The sequence below is a fragment of the Aquarana catesbeiana genome, linkage group LG02 (assembly GCF_042186555.1).
Source record: "Aquarana catesbeiana isolate 2022-GZ linkage group LG02, ASM4218655v1, whole genome shotgun sequence".
NCBI lineage: Eukaryota > Metazoa > Chordata > Amphibia > Anura > Ranidae > Aquarana > Aquarana catesbeiana.
In genome coordinates, this window is record NC_133325.1 from 108823500 (window position 1) to 108838557 (window position 15058).

The following is a 15058-nucleotide window of genomic DNA, read 5'->3' on the forward strand; positions in this document are numbered from 1 at the left end:
AAATTAAAGTTGGATCATTTAATCATTAAAATGCTTGTGAAATCATTTGGAACTTTCACATTGAAGCGGGACATTTTGTACAGGGGAAGGTTGTGCCTCGGCCTGAAATCTGCATTAGTTATTTGTCATGACAGATTTGCTTAGGAGGAAAAATAGATTTGACTGCTAGCTTGAATAATGGCAAATGTGGGATTTTTTCTCTGGGTTTTACATCTACATGGTAACATAATTCTTGCAGCAGTGATAGAAGATTATATACTAAGTCCATACTTAGTTACTTACAGCATTCTTGGGGCTCCGTGACCTCATTTGCTTTCCCATGTTCTTCATCAAACATATTTGCCCATCCATTGTTGTCTCCTGGAAATAAAAAATATAATTACATATGTGTAATGTGCCAACAGATCTGGCAGTATTGTACATAGAAGGAAAGATAGGCTACTAATAAAAAAAATGCCAAAAATACATTATGGTAAAAATATAAGATATATAAGATATATCTGTATAAATGACAATTCTCAGGAGTTCCAGAATGAAAAGATCGAGTGCTGCCACCTTTGGATTCCAATCAAGAGAAAAGACTCCACACCTGCACTCAACTCCCAGCCTCCACAAGCTGTACATTATAACAATTAGATAAAATGTGGTTTAGCAGCTTGGTGAATAAACAGCATAAAAAGTTATTTTATTGAAATTCAATAGGGGTAAAAATTCCAGTGTAAATACAGCCATTGACGTGTTTCAGCCTATAAGGGCCTTAGTCATAGCTATTAACAACATTGATAATACATCACAGTAAATACCCACACCCTGTATACTCAGGGGGCAAGTATTATTAAATGAACCCATTCAAACCAAGTATACATATCACAATTGAAAGGCATGTATGGAAAAACAGTAATTTAAAACAAAAAGAGAATAAACCAAATAGAATACATAGAAACATAGAAATATGAAAAGGTATAAACTATATGCACAAAAACAAATGAAGTGGGACCGGCGGACAAGGAGAAGAGAGAATGACAGATAATATTAAAAAAACAGTAGGGGCACTAACACAGTTACAGTTCAAAGTCCCATTGGAGATTTAACCCTTTCAGGAGTCGGGTCTGCAGTCTGTGTATCCACCAAACCTCTCTCTCCAAGAGCCTCTGATGGCAATCTCCCCAGCGGCTGGAATCTGCAGCTCCTCTTTAATGCCCCTTTCACACAGGCTGGATCTTTTTTTCTCAGCAGGGGATCTGAGGTGGGCGGGCAGATGACATGTCCATGTCCGTTCCGTTTTACACCCGACTGCCCTCCAATCTGATCCGGGCAGACTGTATACCCTAACATTTGTTTTTGTGGGATCGGATCAGATTGCTTGTGTGAAAGGGGTCCAACACAGTATGTAGCTGTTTGTTTGAATAAAGTATAGGAAGATTCTTTTTTATAATATTAACAACATGATGATATTCTTTGGAGAAGATTGTTATAAATGTAACCTCTGGATCTCCAAATCTCTTCCTTTTATTACGGCTCCATAAAAGATCTTCTCTATTTTTTCTACATGCTATAGTTTTCCCTCTCTCCACACCACCACCATGGGAAACCTCTCTGTAGAAGTCTAGTTTTTATAACGTTAATCTTCAGTAGAACAATTTCTATACGCTTCTGTAAATTCTTCTATCAGTATGTACTTGCTGGTGTGTGATGAGTGATAACTAGTAGCAAGCAAAGTGGAGTTACCAGAAGAGGGCTTGCAGAAAGTTCTGGTGAACACTCTCCCGCCACCCACAATATACTCCAAGGTGTCATCCAAAAAAATCAATAACAGAACAATGATGTCCACTTGTAAAATGAAGATTATAATCAAGAATAAGATAACCCAAGAATTCAACCAAAGCTCATCTCCATCCCACACATCAAAATATCATTTATGAAATGACCATACCAAATGTTTGTATCTGTCAAAGGGATTATGGTGGAAGAACAAAGAAAGCTCCTTCCACCAGCCTATATACAAATTGGCCAAGGAGGGAGAAAACTTAGCCTTATCAATGCCCCACAGCATTATATATAGTACACACCATCAAATAAGAAAAAAATATGTGTTAACAAAAAATCAGTACGCAAAAGTAAGTATTCTTGAAGCTCATTAGACTAAGATCTGTATTTGTTTAGATGATGTTTGATGGCTTGGACTACAAGGCTGTTGGGAATCGATGAATACAAGGCCCACACATCCAGAGTTACCAAGAAATTTAGGGGTCCACCTCAGGTTCTACATCTGGGAAAGAACAGTACTGGTGTCTTTAATATATCTAGGTAGTCATGGGACCAGTGGCTGAAGGTGCATATCAACCGTCTCCCCCAGGCACTCCAGGAATGGGCCGATAACTGCCACTATTTATGAATCTTAGGCAAATAGTGGAAAATTGGTGTGACAGGATTCTTGACAAGTAAATACTCTGCTGTCTTAGGACCGAAAATGTCAGACATATTTCCCTTAATAACTAATTCAGTCCAAAATTTTTTTAAAGGTGAAGGTTGGATTAGGCTCGATTCATACTGCTGCGACTTGAAAGTCATGTGACTTGAGGTGTGACATTGCCAGGCAACTTCCTGCCGACTTGAGTGCTAATTTTATAGAAGTATAAAATAGAAGTTGGATAGAATTCGCCTTGAAGTAGTACTGGAACCTTTTCTGAAGTCGAAGCGACTTCAGTAGTGCGAATTAAGACAGCTCTCATTGACTAAAATAGGATTTCATATGTTACGGGACTTGTGGTCTCACAAGTCAGATCCCATGTCACGGCAGTGTAAATCAAGCCCTAGACTTAAGGGGAGGTCTGTGTAGTGTAACAGTCATTAAGCGGTCTCAGTGCTTCTGAACAACTATTCCCTAGGCTGCATTCACACCGGAGCAGAGCGAATTTTAGGAGTTTTTATTTGAGTTTTTGAGCCTTTTTAGATGTGTATTACAAGTGTTTTACAGTTTAGCCAATAGAAAGCACTGGGGGGCGGGAGAGGAGGAGGAGGAAATTAGGGGTGGAAAGCTGCTGTTTGAGCAGAAAACGAGCAACAAAACGCTCAATAAAATTCTCATGTTGCACATGTTCAGGCGTTCTCATTGAAGTCTATGAGGCCCAATCTGCCAAAATTGGTTAGAAATTTGTTATAAATCTAATAATATCTAATACTGTAGAAAACACACTGAGTAGGGGAAAAGGAGAGATCACAGGACAACCTGTGTTCTCAGAGGGCAACATCTAATAAATAACCACATTATAGGATGGCAAAGAGTTTGCTGTAACAAATTATGTGCCCCTTCCTATGGTAGCTGCTGTTTCTGCATATTCTGCTTGTAACATTTTCTGTACTTATCCAATGGTAAGGATGTCCATCCACTTACAATTCACCCCCACCCCACCCCTTCTCTGTTCAGTGTCTGATGATGGCTCTGTTTTAGTGGATATTATAGATTCTTCAGAAGCTTATACCATGCTAACAAGGTAATGGTTTCTGCCAGTAAATACCTTATACAGTCTACTTCCTGTTTCTTGTCTGTTAAAAAGCCTAGGCTTATGACATCATGCACAGCTCTCTCTCTCTCACTCTTGTGAGAGTTTGCCAGGAAGGGAGGGGGATGAGTCATAAGAGGGCCATAGTGCCTCTGTGTGTCTGTGTAAATCCAGGAAGTGAACAGAAAGCAGCTTCAGCTGCCCACAGTTAAAATGGCTGCAGCCAGACTTAGTGGAGAGAGATTTCTGTAGCATATTTGACAAGTACAGAATCACAGTATATATAAGATAATATGCAAAGTGGTTTTAGGGAAGTTTCAGAATGGCAAAGATGTTTTTATTACAAAATATGTGAGCAGACTGCAGTTCCTCTTTAACATTAAACAAGGTCAGATCCTGATGCTCATCCATTACACAGTGTACGTTCCACATGATGCTTTGTAAATTGGTTCAACTGGCTGTACATCTGATAAGGCTAAAGAGAATATTTCTGCTGTCACATGATTTACCACATTTACTGAGCTATGGAGAAAATGAGTGCAACTGCACTTGCAAAGTGTAAATCTATTTGTTCTTAGTAAATCAACCCCCGTGTGTAAGCAAAGGACACATCCTTGTCACAGCCCTGGTTACAGGACCCACAAAGATCTAATATGCAGAAAATGATTAGCTAAACCGCACAACTGCTTTTTGATGCAAATTTTCCTTTATATTAGTTTTTCAAAATACTAAGTGCAGCAATATAAAGGTTGGATAAAAAGTTTAGGGGAGCATAACACATTTGGTTAGTAAAATAGTACATTTTGTATAGCGATGTAAACATCAGACCAAAAAGAGGGACAACTGAGACTGAACCAGGGACAGAGGGATTTGGTCCATATGAGGGACAGTTGGAAACTATGCTTGCAGTGGTGTTGTGAATCAAGTGAAGAAGGTTAATGTTTAACTGCTATCTAGTGTTGGCGAATGTTCTCATATCTCTTATCCAGACCGTAGTATAGCTAAGTTTAGTTAAACACATTTAAGTGACTTTTTCTGCAGTGCTGAAGAAAGTTTTTCTACTTACCCATGTAGCTTCTTCAGCTAATTAGATAAGTAAAACATTAATACATTACAGAATAAGTTCAGTAGAATGTGACTAATTGCTACATGCTGTGCTCTCCTTTCTTCAAAGTTGCACATAGCTGCTGGTCAAGCATCTTAATGGCAGTGACATGCAGTAAGAAGATCAAAAAATACCCTACTCTTAAAGAAGCTACCTTGATTCTCCTCTTTGGCTTTTACTGTCTTGTGTTGGGAAGCTGGCATAATGGTTCTTTCGGTTGCTGTGTGCAGGACCACTACCTCAGAATACTGTGCAGTTTTCCTGAGGACTTTATCGGTGTACTGTGACAGTCATTGCCAGTTGTGTGCCCTCTTTGCTTCAAATGTGTAACATTTTCAAGTAGGGTGGCTTAACCCAGCATTTTGGAAGTACTGGCTTTTGATGGTAAAATTGTGCATTACTACTTGCATTCTAGGGACTTTACTTTTTTTACGCTGCAAGTACCAAACTTAGTCCTATTATACAAAATACTTCACTAATGATCATTTAAACTGATTGCAAGTTTGCCCTGGCCTCCCCAGTAATACATCATTTTCAGCTAACAAACACCTATGTCAAATGTCCAGAACAGACTGGTGCTTGCAGTCCTGCTACGAGGAGAGAGCTGATGAAACATCAGTATGCTGTACACTTTCCAATGTGTGATATGAATAGAGACCTGTTATTCAGGTCTGTTAAAATCAAGCAACACTATGAAGAACATTGGGTCAGGGTATCCTAGACAAGGTAATAAATAGAATCATTTTAGCCAGCCTATATTAATAGTGTCAGTGACACATTGTGCACAGGGTAAGAACGAAAGACATGCTTAGTTACAACTTGGCACAGCAAAGAGCATTTTAGACTTTAAAAGTGTTGGCGTGTGAGTGATTTAGATATAATATGAATTATGACTTAATTTCCACACATGCCTATCTAAAGTTGCCCAAAAGAGCTGTAGTCAGGGCTCTATTCATCTGGAACATACGTATACCTAGTATTGTCATCTCCAGCACAGGTTCTGCCTGTATATGTACAGGTGGTGGGGGTGCTTTGGTGTGAAAAAGCACCCCCAAAAATTCTCCAGGCCCCAAATAGCAGCTGCCATACAGAAGTATTTTTAGGGAATACATTTAATTGCATTGCAATAGTGTGGATCTGTGTCATGGGAATCAGGCCACAGAGTAATCCTATGGCTACATCTGTGGCCAGAGCATTATGTAATGCTGTTAGTGGCAGCACTGTATGCCTACCTGCTGCCGCAGACCTCTTCATTTTTCAGGCATTCCTTTACCAGGTGATTTGGCAAGTAAGTCTGTTATTTTTCCACTTCCTTTAATAGATCAAGCAGCCCAGCAAAAGAGGCAGTTAAAAGGTTGAGACAAACCATTTAACTCTACAGGGGTGCTTAAAGGAGTTGTAAAGGCAGAAGGTTTTTTATCTTAATGCATTATTTGCATTAAGATGAAAAACCTTCTCTGTGTAGCAGCCTCCCCAGCACCCCCCAATTACTTACCTGAGCCCCATCTCTCTCCAGCGATGTCCACGAGTGTCTAAGCTATCTGGGACTCTCTTCTTGATTGGTTGAGACACAGCAGTGGCGCCATTGGCTCCCTCGGCTGTCAAGCAAAGTCAGCCAGCCAATCAGGGGAGAGAGGGGGTGGGTCGGGTCGGGACTCTGTGTCTTAATGGATACAGGGAACTATGACTCGGCTCGGGTGCCCCCCATAGAGAGCTGCTGGCTCAGGGGGCACTCGATAGGAGGGAGGGGCCAGGAGCAGCAAAGAGGGACCCAAGAAGAAGAGAATCCGTTCTACTTTGTGCAAAACCAATGGCATAGAGGAAGTAAATATAACATGTTTGTTATTTAAAAAAAAAACAAAATACAAAAAAAGAACCTTTACAATCACTTTAATATAATCAGCTTTTATGCATTTAGGCAAAATCTTTTTCTTAAAAAGTGTTAGCTAGAGTTATGCTTTAATTTGTTAGTCAAGTATGTAAAGTCCATATAAATCAACACTATCCACTCCACAGGTTGACAATGCTGCTGTCCAAGGGTGGCTACACTGCTCCTCCATAGATACAGTGGAGGAGTGAGCGTAGCCACCCCAAGACAGGAAATGTGATAGTAGACAGAATCATCAGGTGAATATAAAGGAAAAAGCTTAAAGAAAGAGAAATAATGCTCCCACCACATCTGAGGGATAATAGGTTACAATATATAATATTTTTGGTTTTATATTTAGATATGCTTTGATTGTGTGTTTTTTCTGAAAAGTTGAATGCACATAAAAAAAAATGTGGTAGGAATATTTTCACAATGCAGAAACGTGTACCATGTTTTACCACTAAAGTAGAACTGTAAGCACAGCTTTTTTTTCAATTTGGATAGAGTAAAGTTTTTGCCATCTATCTCATTCAGGAAATTTCCCTTCACTTCCTGTCCCATAGCAAAAACAAGAAGAGGGTGAAAATCCCTGCAAATTATGAGAATCTCTTTGTAAATTACATACTCTGGACTGCTACATTCTATATTCTGTGCTGTATGTTGCATATTTCAAACTACCACACTCTACACTGTGCTTTACATTACATACTCCAGAACCCCTAATTTTGTATGTTGTATAATGTATATTTTGCACTACCACACTTTGTACATAAAACACTCCATTCAACAATGTACTGCACACTACACACTCCATACTCATCCATTCTCTTTGTACATTCAGATGTACTGTACATTGGATACTGCATATTGCTAATTAGGGATGAGCTTCGTGTTCGAGTCGAACCCATGTTCGACTCGAACATCGGCTGTTCGATCGTTCGCCGAATTGCGAACGTTATGGGCCGTTCGCGCTAAATTCGTGTGGCGCGTCACGGCCCATAATTCACTGCGGCATCGCAGTGCATTGCTGGCTGATGATTGGCCAGGCATGCACTATGACCCGCATGCTTGGCCAATCACAGCGCCGTCAGTAGAGAGAGCTGTAATTGGCCAAAGCCAGGGTGGCTTTGGCCAATTATGGCTCAGGGGATTTAGTACACACCCCACACTATATAAGGCCGCCTGCACGGCGGCCCTGTGTAGTGTGTGTTCCGGTGTGCTGAGAGATAGAGAGAGAGAGAGACAGTGTCATTTGATTTGAGTTAGATAGATTAGGCAGAACAGTCAGTCAGTTAGCTGCACTTACAGTGTATTGTGTATATATATGCATCCCAGGTGTTGCATATATATATATACACTGTATTCAGTTTAGCTAGATCCGTTCCTGTTATCTTCTATCTAGACTATTTACATTTAATGCAGTGCGTCCTGCTCACAGTGTTCAGCTAGATCCGTTCCTGCTATTTACATTTAGTGCAGTGCGTCCTGCTCACAGTGTTCAGCTAGATCCGTTCCTGTTATCTTCTAGACTATTTACATTTAGTGCAGTGCGTCCTGCTCACAGTGTTCAGCTAGATCCGTTCCTGCAATTTACATTTAGTGCAGTGCGTCCTGCTCACAGTGTTCAGCTAGATCCGTTCCTGCTATTTACATTTAGTGCAGTGCGTCCTGCTCACAGTGTTCAGCTAGATCCGTTCCTGCTATTTACATTTAGTGCAGTGCGTCCTGCTCACAGTGTTCAGCTAGATCCGTTCCTGCTATTTACATTTAGTGCAGTGCGTCCTGCTCACAGTGTTCAGCTAGATCCGTTCCTGTTATCTTCTAGATTATTTACATTTAGTGCAGTGCGTCCTGCTCACAGTGTTCAGCTAGATCCGTTCCTGCAATTTACATTTAGTGCAGTGTGTCCTGCTCACAGTGTTCAGCTAGATCCGTTCCTGCTATTTACATTTAGTGCAGTGCGTCCTGCTCACAGTGTTCAGCTAGATCCGTTCCTGCTATTTACATTTAGTGCAGTGCGTCCTGCTCACAGTGTTCAGCTAGATCCGTTCCTGCTATTTACATTTAGTGCAGTGCGTCCTGCTCACAGTGTTCAGCTAGATCCGTTCCTGCTATTTACATTTAGTGCAGTGCGTCCTGCGCACAGTGTTCAGCTAGAGCCGTTCCTGCTATTTACATTTAGTGCAGTGCGTCCTGCTCACAGTGTTCAGCTAGATCCGTTCCTGTTATCTTCTAGACTATTTACATTTAGTGCAGTGCGTCCTGCTCACAGTGTTCAGCTAGATCCGTTCCTGCTATTTACATTTAGTGCAGTGAGTCCTGCTCACAGTGTTCAGCTAGATCCGTTCCTGTTATCTTCTAGACTATTTACATTTAGTGCAGTGCGTCCTGCTCACAGTGTTCAGCTAGATCCGTTCCTGTTATCTTCTAGACTATTTACATTTAGTGCAGTGCGTCCTGCTCACAGTGTTCAGCTAGATCCGTTCCTGCTATTTACATTTAGTGCAGTGCGTCCTGCTCACAGTGTTCAGCTAGATCCGTTCCTGTTAAATTCCTACTGACCGGCAGGCTTGTCTGGTTACAGTATATAAAGCTACCTGAAGAAAATTACAGGTGTTCTATTTGATCCTATTAGTACCACGGTCAGGCAGCTAGACTATTTACATTTAGAACAGTGCGTCCTGCTCACAGTGTTCAGCTAGATCCGTTCCTGTTATCTTCCTACTGACAGGCAGGCTTGTCTGGTTACAGTATATAAAGCTACTTGAAGAAAATTACAGGTGTTCTATCCCAGCTTAGTGCAGCTACAGGCCATTAGTATGTCTGGAAGGCCAAGAAGGAGAGGCAGACAGTCACAAGCCAATAAGAGAGGGCAAGCAGGCTCTGTGTCTAGTGCTGGTCGTGGAGACGGTGCATCCTCATCAGCACGTGGCCATGGGACACGCTTGGCCTTTTTTTCGGCAGCTGGCCATGTTGAGCCGCAACATGCGGAAGACTTGGTCGAGTGGATGACCAAGCCGTCCTCATCCTCCTCATCCTCTCTCACCCATGCCCAGGGTGCTTTGTCTGGCAAAGCAGCGGCCTCTCCCCTCAGCTCAATGTCATCAGTGACTCCTTCCTTAGCTCCACCATGTCCTCATGAGGATTCCCTCGAACTGTTTGACCACAGTGTTGGGTACATGCTCCAGGAGGATGCCCAGCGTTCGGAAGGCTCTGATGACGATACTGAGCTCGATGAAGGCAGTAACATGAGCGCGGACAGAGGGGGTGCCCAAGAAGGACAGCAATCTGGCAGTCATGCTCCCCCTGCTGCAGCATACTGCCAGGTTTGCTCCAGTGATGAGGAGGGAGGGGATGATGAGGTCACTGACTCAACGTGGGTGCCTGATAGGAGAGAGGAGGAGGAGGAGGAGGAGGAGGAGGAGGAGGAGGCTGCAGCACATCACCAACGAGGCAGGATGCCCTCCAGGGGCCAGCCTAAGGGCAGCACATTGACTGCATCACACCCCAAAGCTCCACATGTGCAGGGCGCTGCAGTCTCTGCGCGTTATTCAAAAAGTTCTTTGGTGTGGGCCTTTTTTGAGACGAGTGCATCAGATCGCACCGCTGCTATTTGCAACATATGTCTCAAGCGTATCTCGCGTGGCCAAAATATCTCCCGCTTGGGTACCACATGCTTGACCAGACATATGTTGACCTGCCATGCAGTTCGTTGGCAAGCGTATCTAAAAGACCCACACCAAAGAACAAAGAGGATCTCTCCTTGCTCCTCATCAGCTGAGATTTCCAACCCCACTAGACCTTCAGTCCTCTCTGAGACCTGCAGTGAGAGGAATGAAGGTGTAGAATTAGGTGTGTCACAGCCAAGTACTTGTGGGCAATCTGCTTTTGGTACACCGACGTCAGATTGTACCAGGCAAATTTCCCTGCCCCAGCTGCTGCACCGCCGAAAGAAGTTTGCTCCCAGCCATCCACATGCCCAGCGGTTGAATGCTAGCTTGGCAAAATTGCTAGCACTTCAACTGCTGCCTTTTCAGTTGGTAGACTCTGCCCCCTTCCGTGAGTTTGTGGAATGTGCGGTTCCTCAGTGGCAGGTACCCAAACGCCACTTTTTCTCACGGAAGGCGATTCCGGCTCTCTACCGGCATGTGGAAGGCAATGTCCATGCCTCGCTGGACAGGGCGGTCAGCGGTAAGGTGCATATTACCGCTGACTCATGGTCCAGCAGGCATGGACAGGGACGTTACCTAAGTTTCACGGCGCATTGGGTGACTCTGCTGGCAGCTGGGAAGGATGCAGGACAAGGTGCAGTAGTGTTGGAGGTTGTTCCGCCACCACGCCTCCAAAATGCTGATTGTGACACACCTCTCTCCTCCACCCCCTCCTCTTCTTCTTCCTCCATGGCCTCTTCCTCGGAACCAACGGTGCTCCGTAGGCGTTCAAGGGGCTACGCAAGTACGCAGGCCAAAAGATGCCATGCGGTGCTTGAGCTGGTGTGCTTGGGGGACAGGAGCCACACTGGGGCAGAGGTTCTGTCAGCTCTGCAGGGGCAGGTTTAGAGGTGGTTGACGCCACGCCAACTTAAGGCAGGAATGGTGGTTTGCGACAATGGCACCAACCTCCTCTCTGCCCTCCGACAGGGACAAATGACCCATGTGCCCTGTTTGGCTCACGTCCTTAACTTGGTGGTGCAGCGGTTCTTGGGCAGGTACCCGGGCTTACAGGATGTCCTGAGGCAGGCCAGGAAAGTCTGTGTGCATTTCCGCCGGTCATATAATGCCAGTGCTCGGCTGACGGACCTCCAAAAGGAGTTTAACCTGCCCAAGAACCGCCTAATCTGTGACATGCCCACCAGGTGGAACTCAACGTTGGCCATGCTGCAGCGGCTGCACACGCAGCAGAGGGCCATCAATGAGTACCTGTGCGACTATGGCACCAGGACAGGGTCAGGGGAGCTTGGTTTTTTTTCCCCACGCCAGTGGGCCATGATCAGGGATGCATGCACTGTCCTGTCACCATTCGAGGAGGCCACGAGGATGGTGAGCAGTGACAGTGCATGCATCAGTGACACTGTCCCCCTTGTCCACCTGTTGGAGCACACGCTGCGTGGAATAATGGACAGGGCACTTGATGCAGAACAGAGGCAGGAAGAGGAGGACTTCCTTAGCTCTCAAGGCCCCCTTTATCCAGACAGTGTTCCTGCGTGCCCGCCGATCACACAGGAAGAGGACGAGGAGGAAGAGGAGGAGGAGGAAGATTGTGTCAGTATGGAGGTGGAGCCTGGCACTCAGCATCAGCAGCAGTCTTTAAGGGATCAGTCCCAAGAAACACATGGACTTGTACGTGGCTGGGAGGAGGTGGCTGCGGACCATGTCGTTCTTAGTGACCCAGAGGACTCCGGACCGAATGCCTCAGCAAACCTACGCTGCATGGCCTCCCTGATCCTGCAAAGCCTGCGTAAGGATCCTCGTATTCGTGGTATCAAGGAGAAGGACCAATACTGGCTGGCAACCCTCCTTGATCCACGTTACAAGGGTAAGGTTGCGGACCTTATCTTGCCATCGCAGAGGGAGCAGAGGATGAAACATCTTCGGGAGGCCTTGCAGAAAGGTCTGTGCAACGCGTTCCCAGAGACTGGGAGGTTACAAACTCCTGTTTCTGGACAACGTGTTGCTGAGGCTTCGGTCAGTCAAAGAAGGAGCGGTGGAGAAGGTGGCCGTCTGACCGATGCGTTCAGACAATTTTTTGGTCCGCAGCCCCAAGGTATGATCGGTTCCAGCAACCATCGCCAGCGTCTGTTTTACATGGTGCAGGAATACCTAGGGGCAAGATCAGACTTGGACACCTTTCCCACCGAAAATCCTCTGGGTTACTGGGTCTTGAGGATGGATCACTGGCCAGAGCTTGCACAGTATGCAATTGAGCTACTGGCCTGTCCTGCATCCAGCGTTCTTTCGGAACGCACATTCAGTGCTGCTGGAGGCGTGGTAACCGATCACAGGGTGCGTCTGTCCACCGACTCGGTCGATCGGCTGACCTTCATAAAAATGAATGAGTCTTGGATCACCACCAGCTACCAAGCACCTGATGCTGATGTAACCGAATAATTTTTTTTGAAATCTCAGATCCCTTCAAAGACTGCCTATGCTGATGCTGAGTGACTATCCCTGAGTAATTATCCTCTTCCTCCTCAATCATCACGCTGATAGCTTGTAAGAACATTTTTGGTTCTGGGCGCCACCACCAGTGCCTAAGGCACAATTTTTCAGCCCCTGTTTAACAGGGGCGTGTAATTACAATTTTTGATGTAATACTTTGCAGCAGGGCTCGTTCCTGCATTCCAACTAGAGTGTCTGTGAGGGGTTGCAGTGTTGTGGCACCAGCACCAGTGCCTAGGGCCCAATTTTTCTGCCCCTGTCTAACAGGGGCGTGTAATTACAATTTTTGATGCAATACTTTGCAGCAGGGCTCGTTCCTGCGTTCCAACTAGAGTGTCTGTGAGGGGTTGCAGTGTTGTGGCACCAGCACCAGTGCCTAAGGCCCAATTTTTCTGCCCCTGTCTAACAGGGGCGTGTAATTACAATTTTTGATGCAATACTTTGCAGCAGGGCTCGTTCCTGCGTTCCAACTAGAGTGTCTGTGAGGGGTTGCAGTGTTGTGGCACCAGCACCAGTGCCTAAGGCCCAATTTTTCTGCCCCTGTCTAACAGGGGCGTGTAATTACAATTTTTGAAGCAATAATTTGCAGCAGGGCTCGTTCCTGCGTTCCAACTAGAGTGTCTGTGAGGGGTTGCAGTGTTGTGGCACCAGCACCAGTGCCTAAGGCCTAATTTTTCAGCTCCTGTTCAACAGGGGCATGTAATTACAATTCTTGATCTAATATTTCACAGCAGGGCCCTGTGAGGGCTTACAGTGTTGTGGCCACAGCAACACCTAAGGCCCAAATTTCTGCTGAGTATATAGGGCAGGACCCTACTTTCAAACATCTAACTTACAAACGACTCCTACTTGCAAACGGAAGGAGACAACAGGAAGTGAGATGAAATCTACCCCTAGGAAGGGAAATTCTCTCCTGTAAGAGTTAATATGGGAAAACAATTTCTCCTTTCCACTGATGCTTTCCAATCCTTGTTCCACAAAAAAACCCAAATTTTCAAAAAACATTTTTCATTGGGACAAAAAAGTGAGGTGAAATCTTCTGAAGAGGAGGAAAGACAGCAAAACAAATGTCACAGGGGTGATAACCCTTCCCTATGTTTTCCAAAAAGCTTAGAAAAGATTTTTTGGCTGGAGCTAAACACGTTAAAAATGTTCAAAATTACAAACAGATTCTACTTAACAACAAACCTACAGTCCCTGTCTTGTTTGCACCGCCTGTATACTGCTGTTCAGAGTATATAGGGCCTGGTGGCCCCACACCTTTCCTTATTTTAATTTGGGTGCGGGGTTCCCCTTAATATCCATACAAGACCCAAAGGGCCTGGTAATGGACTGGGGGGTACCCATGCCGTTTGTCTCACTGATTTTCATCCATATTGCCATGACCCGACATGACATTAAACCCGCAAGCAGTTTTAAATGAGATTTTTTCCTTTAAAAATGACATTTGGTGCAGGGACTGTTCTAAACATGGGAAACACGCGTCACTTTACAGGCATACTATAGACACCCCCCAGGTACGATATTTAAAGGAATATTTCACTTTTTTTTTACTTTAAGCATCATTAAAATCACTGCTCCCGAAAAAACGGCCGTTTTTAAAAGTTTTTTTTGCATTGATACATGTCCCCTGGGGTAGGACCCGGGTCCCCAAACCCTTTTTAGGACAATACCATGCAAATTAGCCTTTAAAATGAGCACTTTTGATTTCGAACGTTCGAGTCCCATAGACGTCAATGGGGTTCTAACGTTCGTGCGAACTTTCGGTCCGTTCGCGGGTTCTGGTGCGAACCGAACCGGGGGGTGTTCGGCTCATCCCTATTGCTAATTATTACTACTCTGACATATTCATAGAAAGAGGTTATTTGAACCATTGACAATGTTTTACTTTGAATTCCATCTTGTTAAACAAATGGGCACACTTGTGCTACTATATGTTTGTTTGTGTGCACAATTCCATGAACACCCGAATGTCCATTTTCCCATATGTATACACTAATAGTACAGTGCATTGGTGTGAACCTGACCATAGCCATACTAAACCTATACAATATCTGTATTGTCACTGTCCCAGGAATGGCCAGAGAAATTAAGAGCTTCCCTTGTCAGCCCATTGAAGTGCAGAAAAGAAACATGTTAATGACGTCACAATGTCTGGACTTACAAAACATTGAACATAATTATTAACTACAGTACATGACACTTGGTTAAAATTAAGTAATCTTTTTAAACACAGACAAATGATCTTTGAGAATTTAGTTTTTTTAATCATATATCATTGTTTGTTTTGGTACTTAGTGCTGCAGTGAATTATTATTATTGTTGTGCATATCAAGCAGTTACTATGGCCAGCCCGGTGAGCTGTATATGATAATTTCAGAATTGAAAATATAGTGTTGACCTTTGGCAAACCATGCTAGAT

General features: G+C 44.2%; 1 protein-coding gene across 1 annotated transcript in view; it reads right to left on the reverse strand.

The window, feature by feature from the left end:
- RXFP2 (relaxin family peptide receptor 2) overlaps positions 1-15058 on the reverse strand; it is a 512938-nt gene that overhangs the window by 167378 nt on the left and 330502 nt on the right. The window contains exon 3 of the mRNA XM_073613352.1: positions 283-360. Coding sequence (XP_073469453.1) covers positions 283-360 — 78 coding nt within the window. The remainder of the gene's footprint in view (positions 1-282; positions 361-15058) is intronic.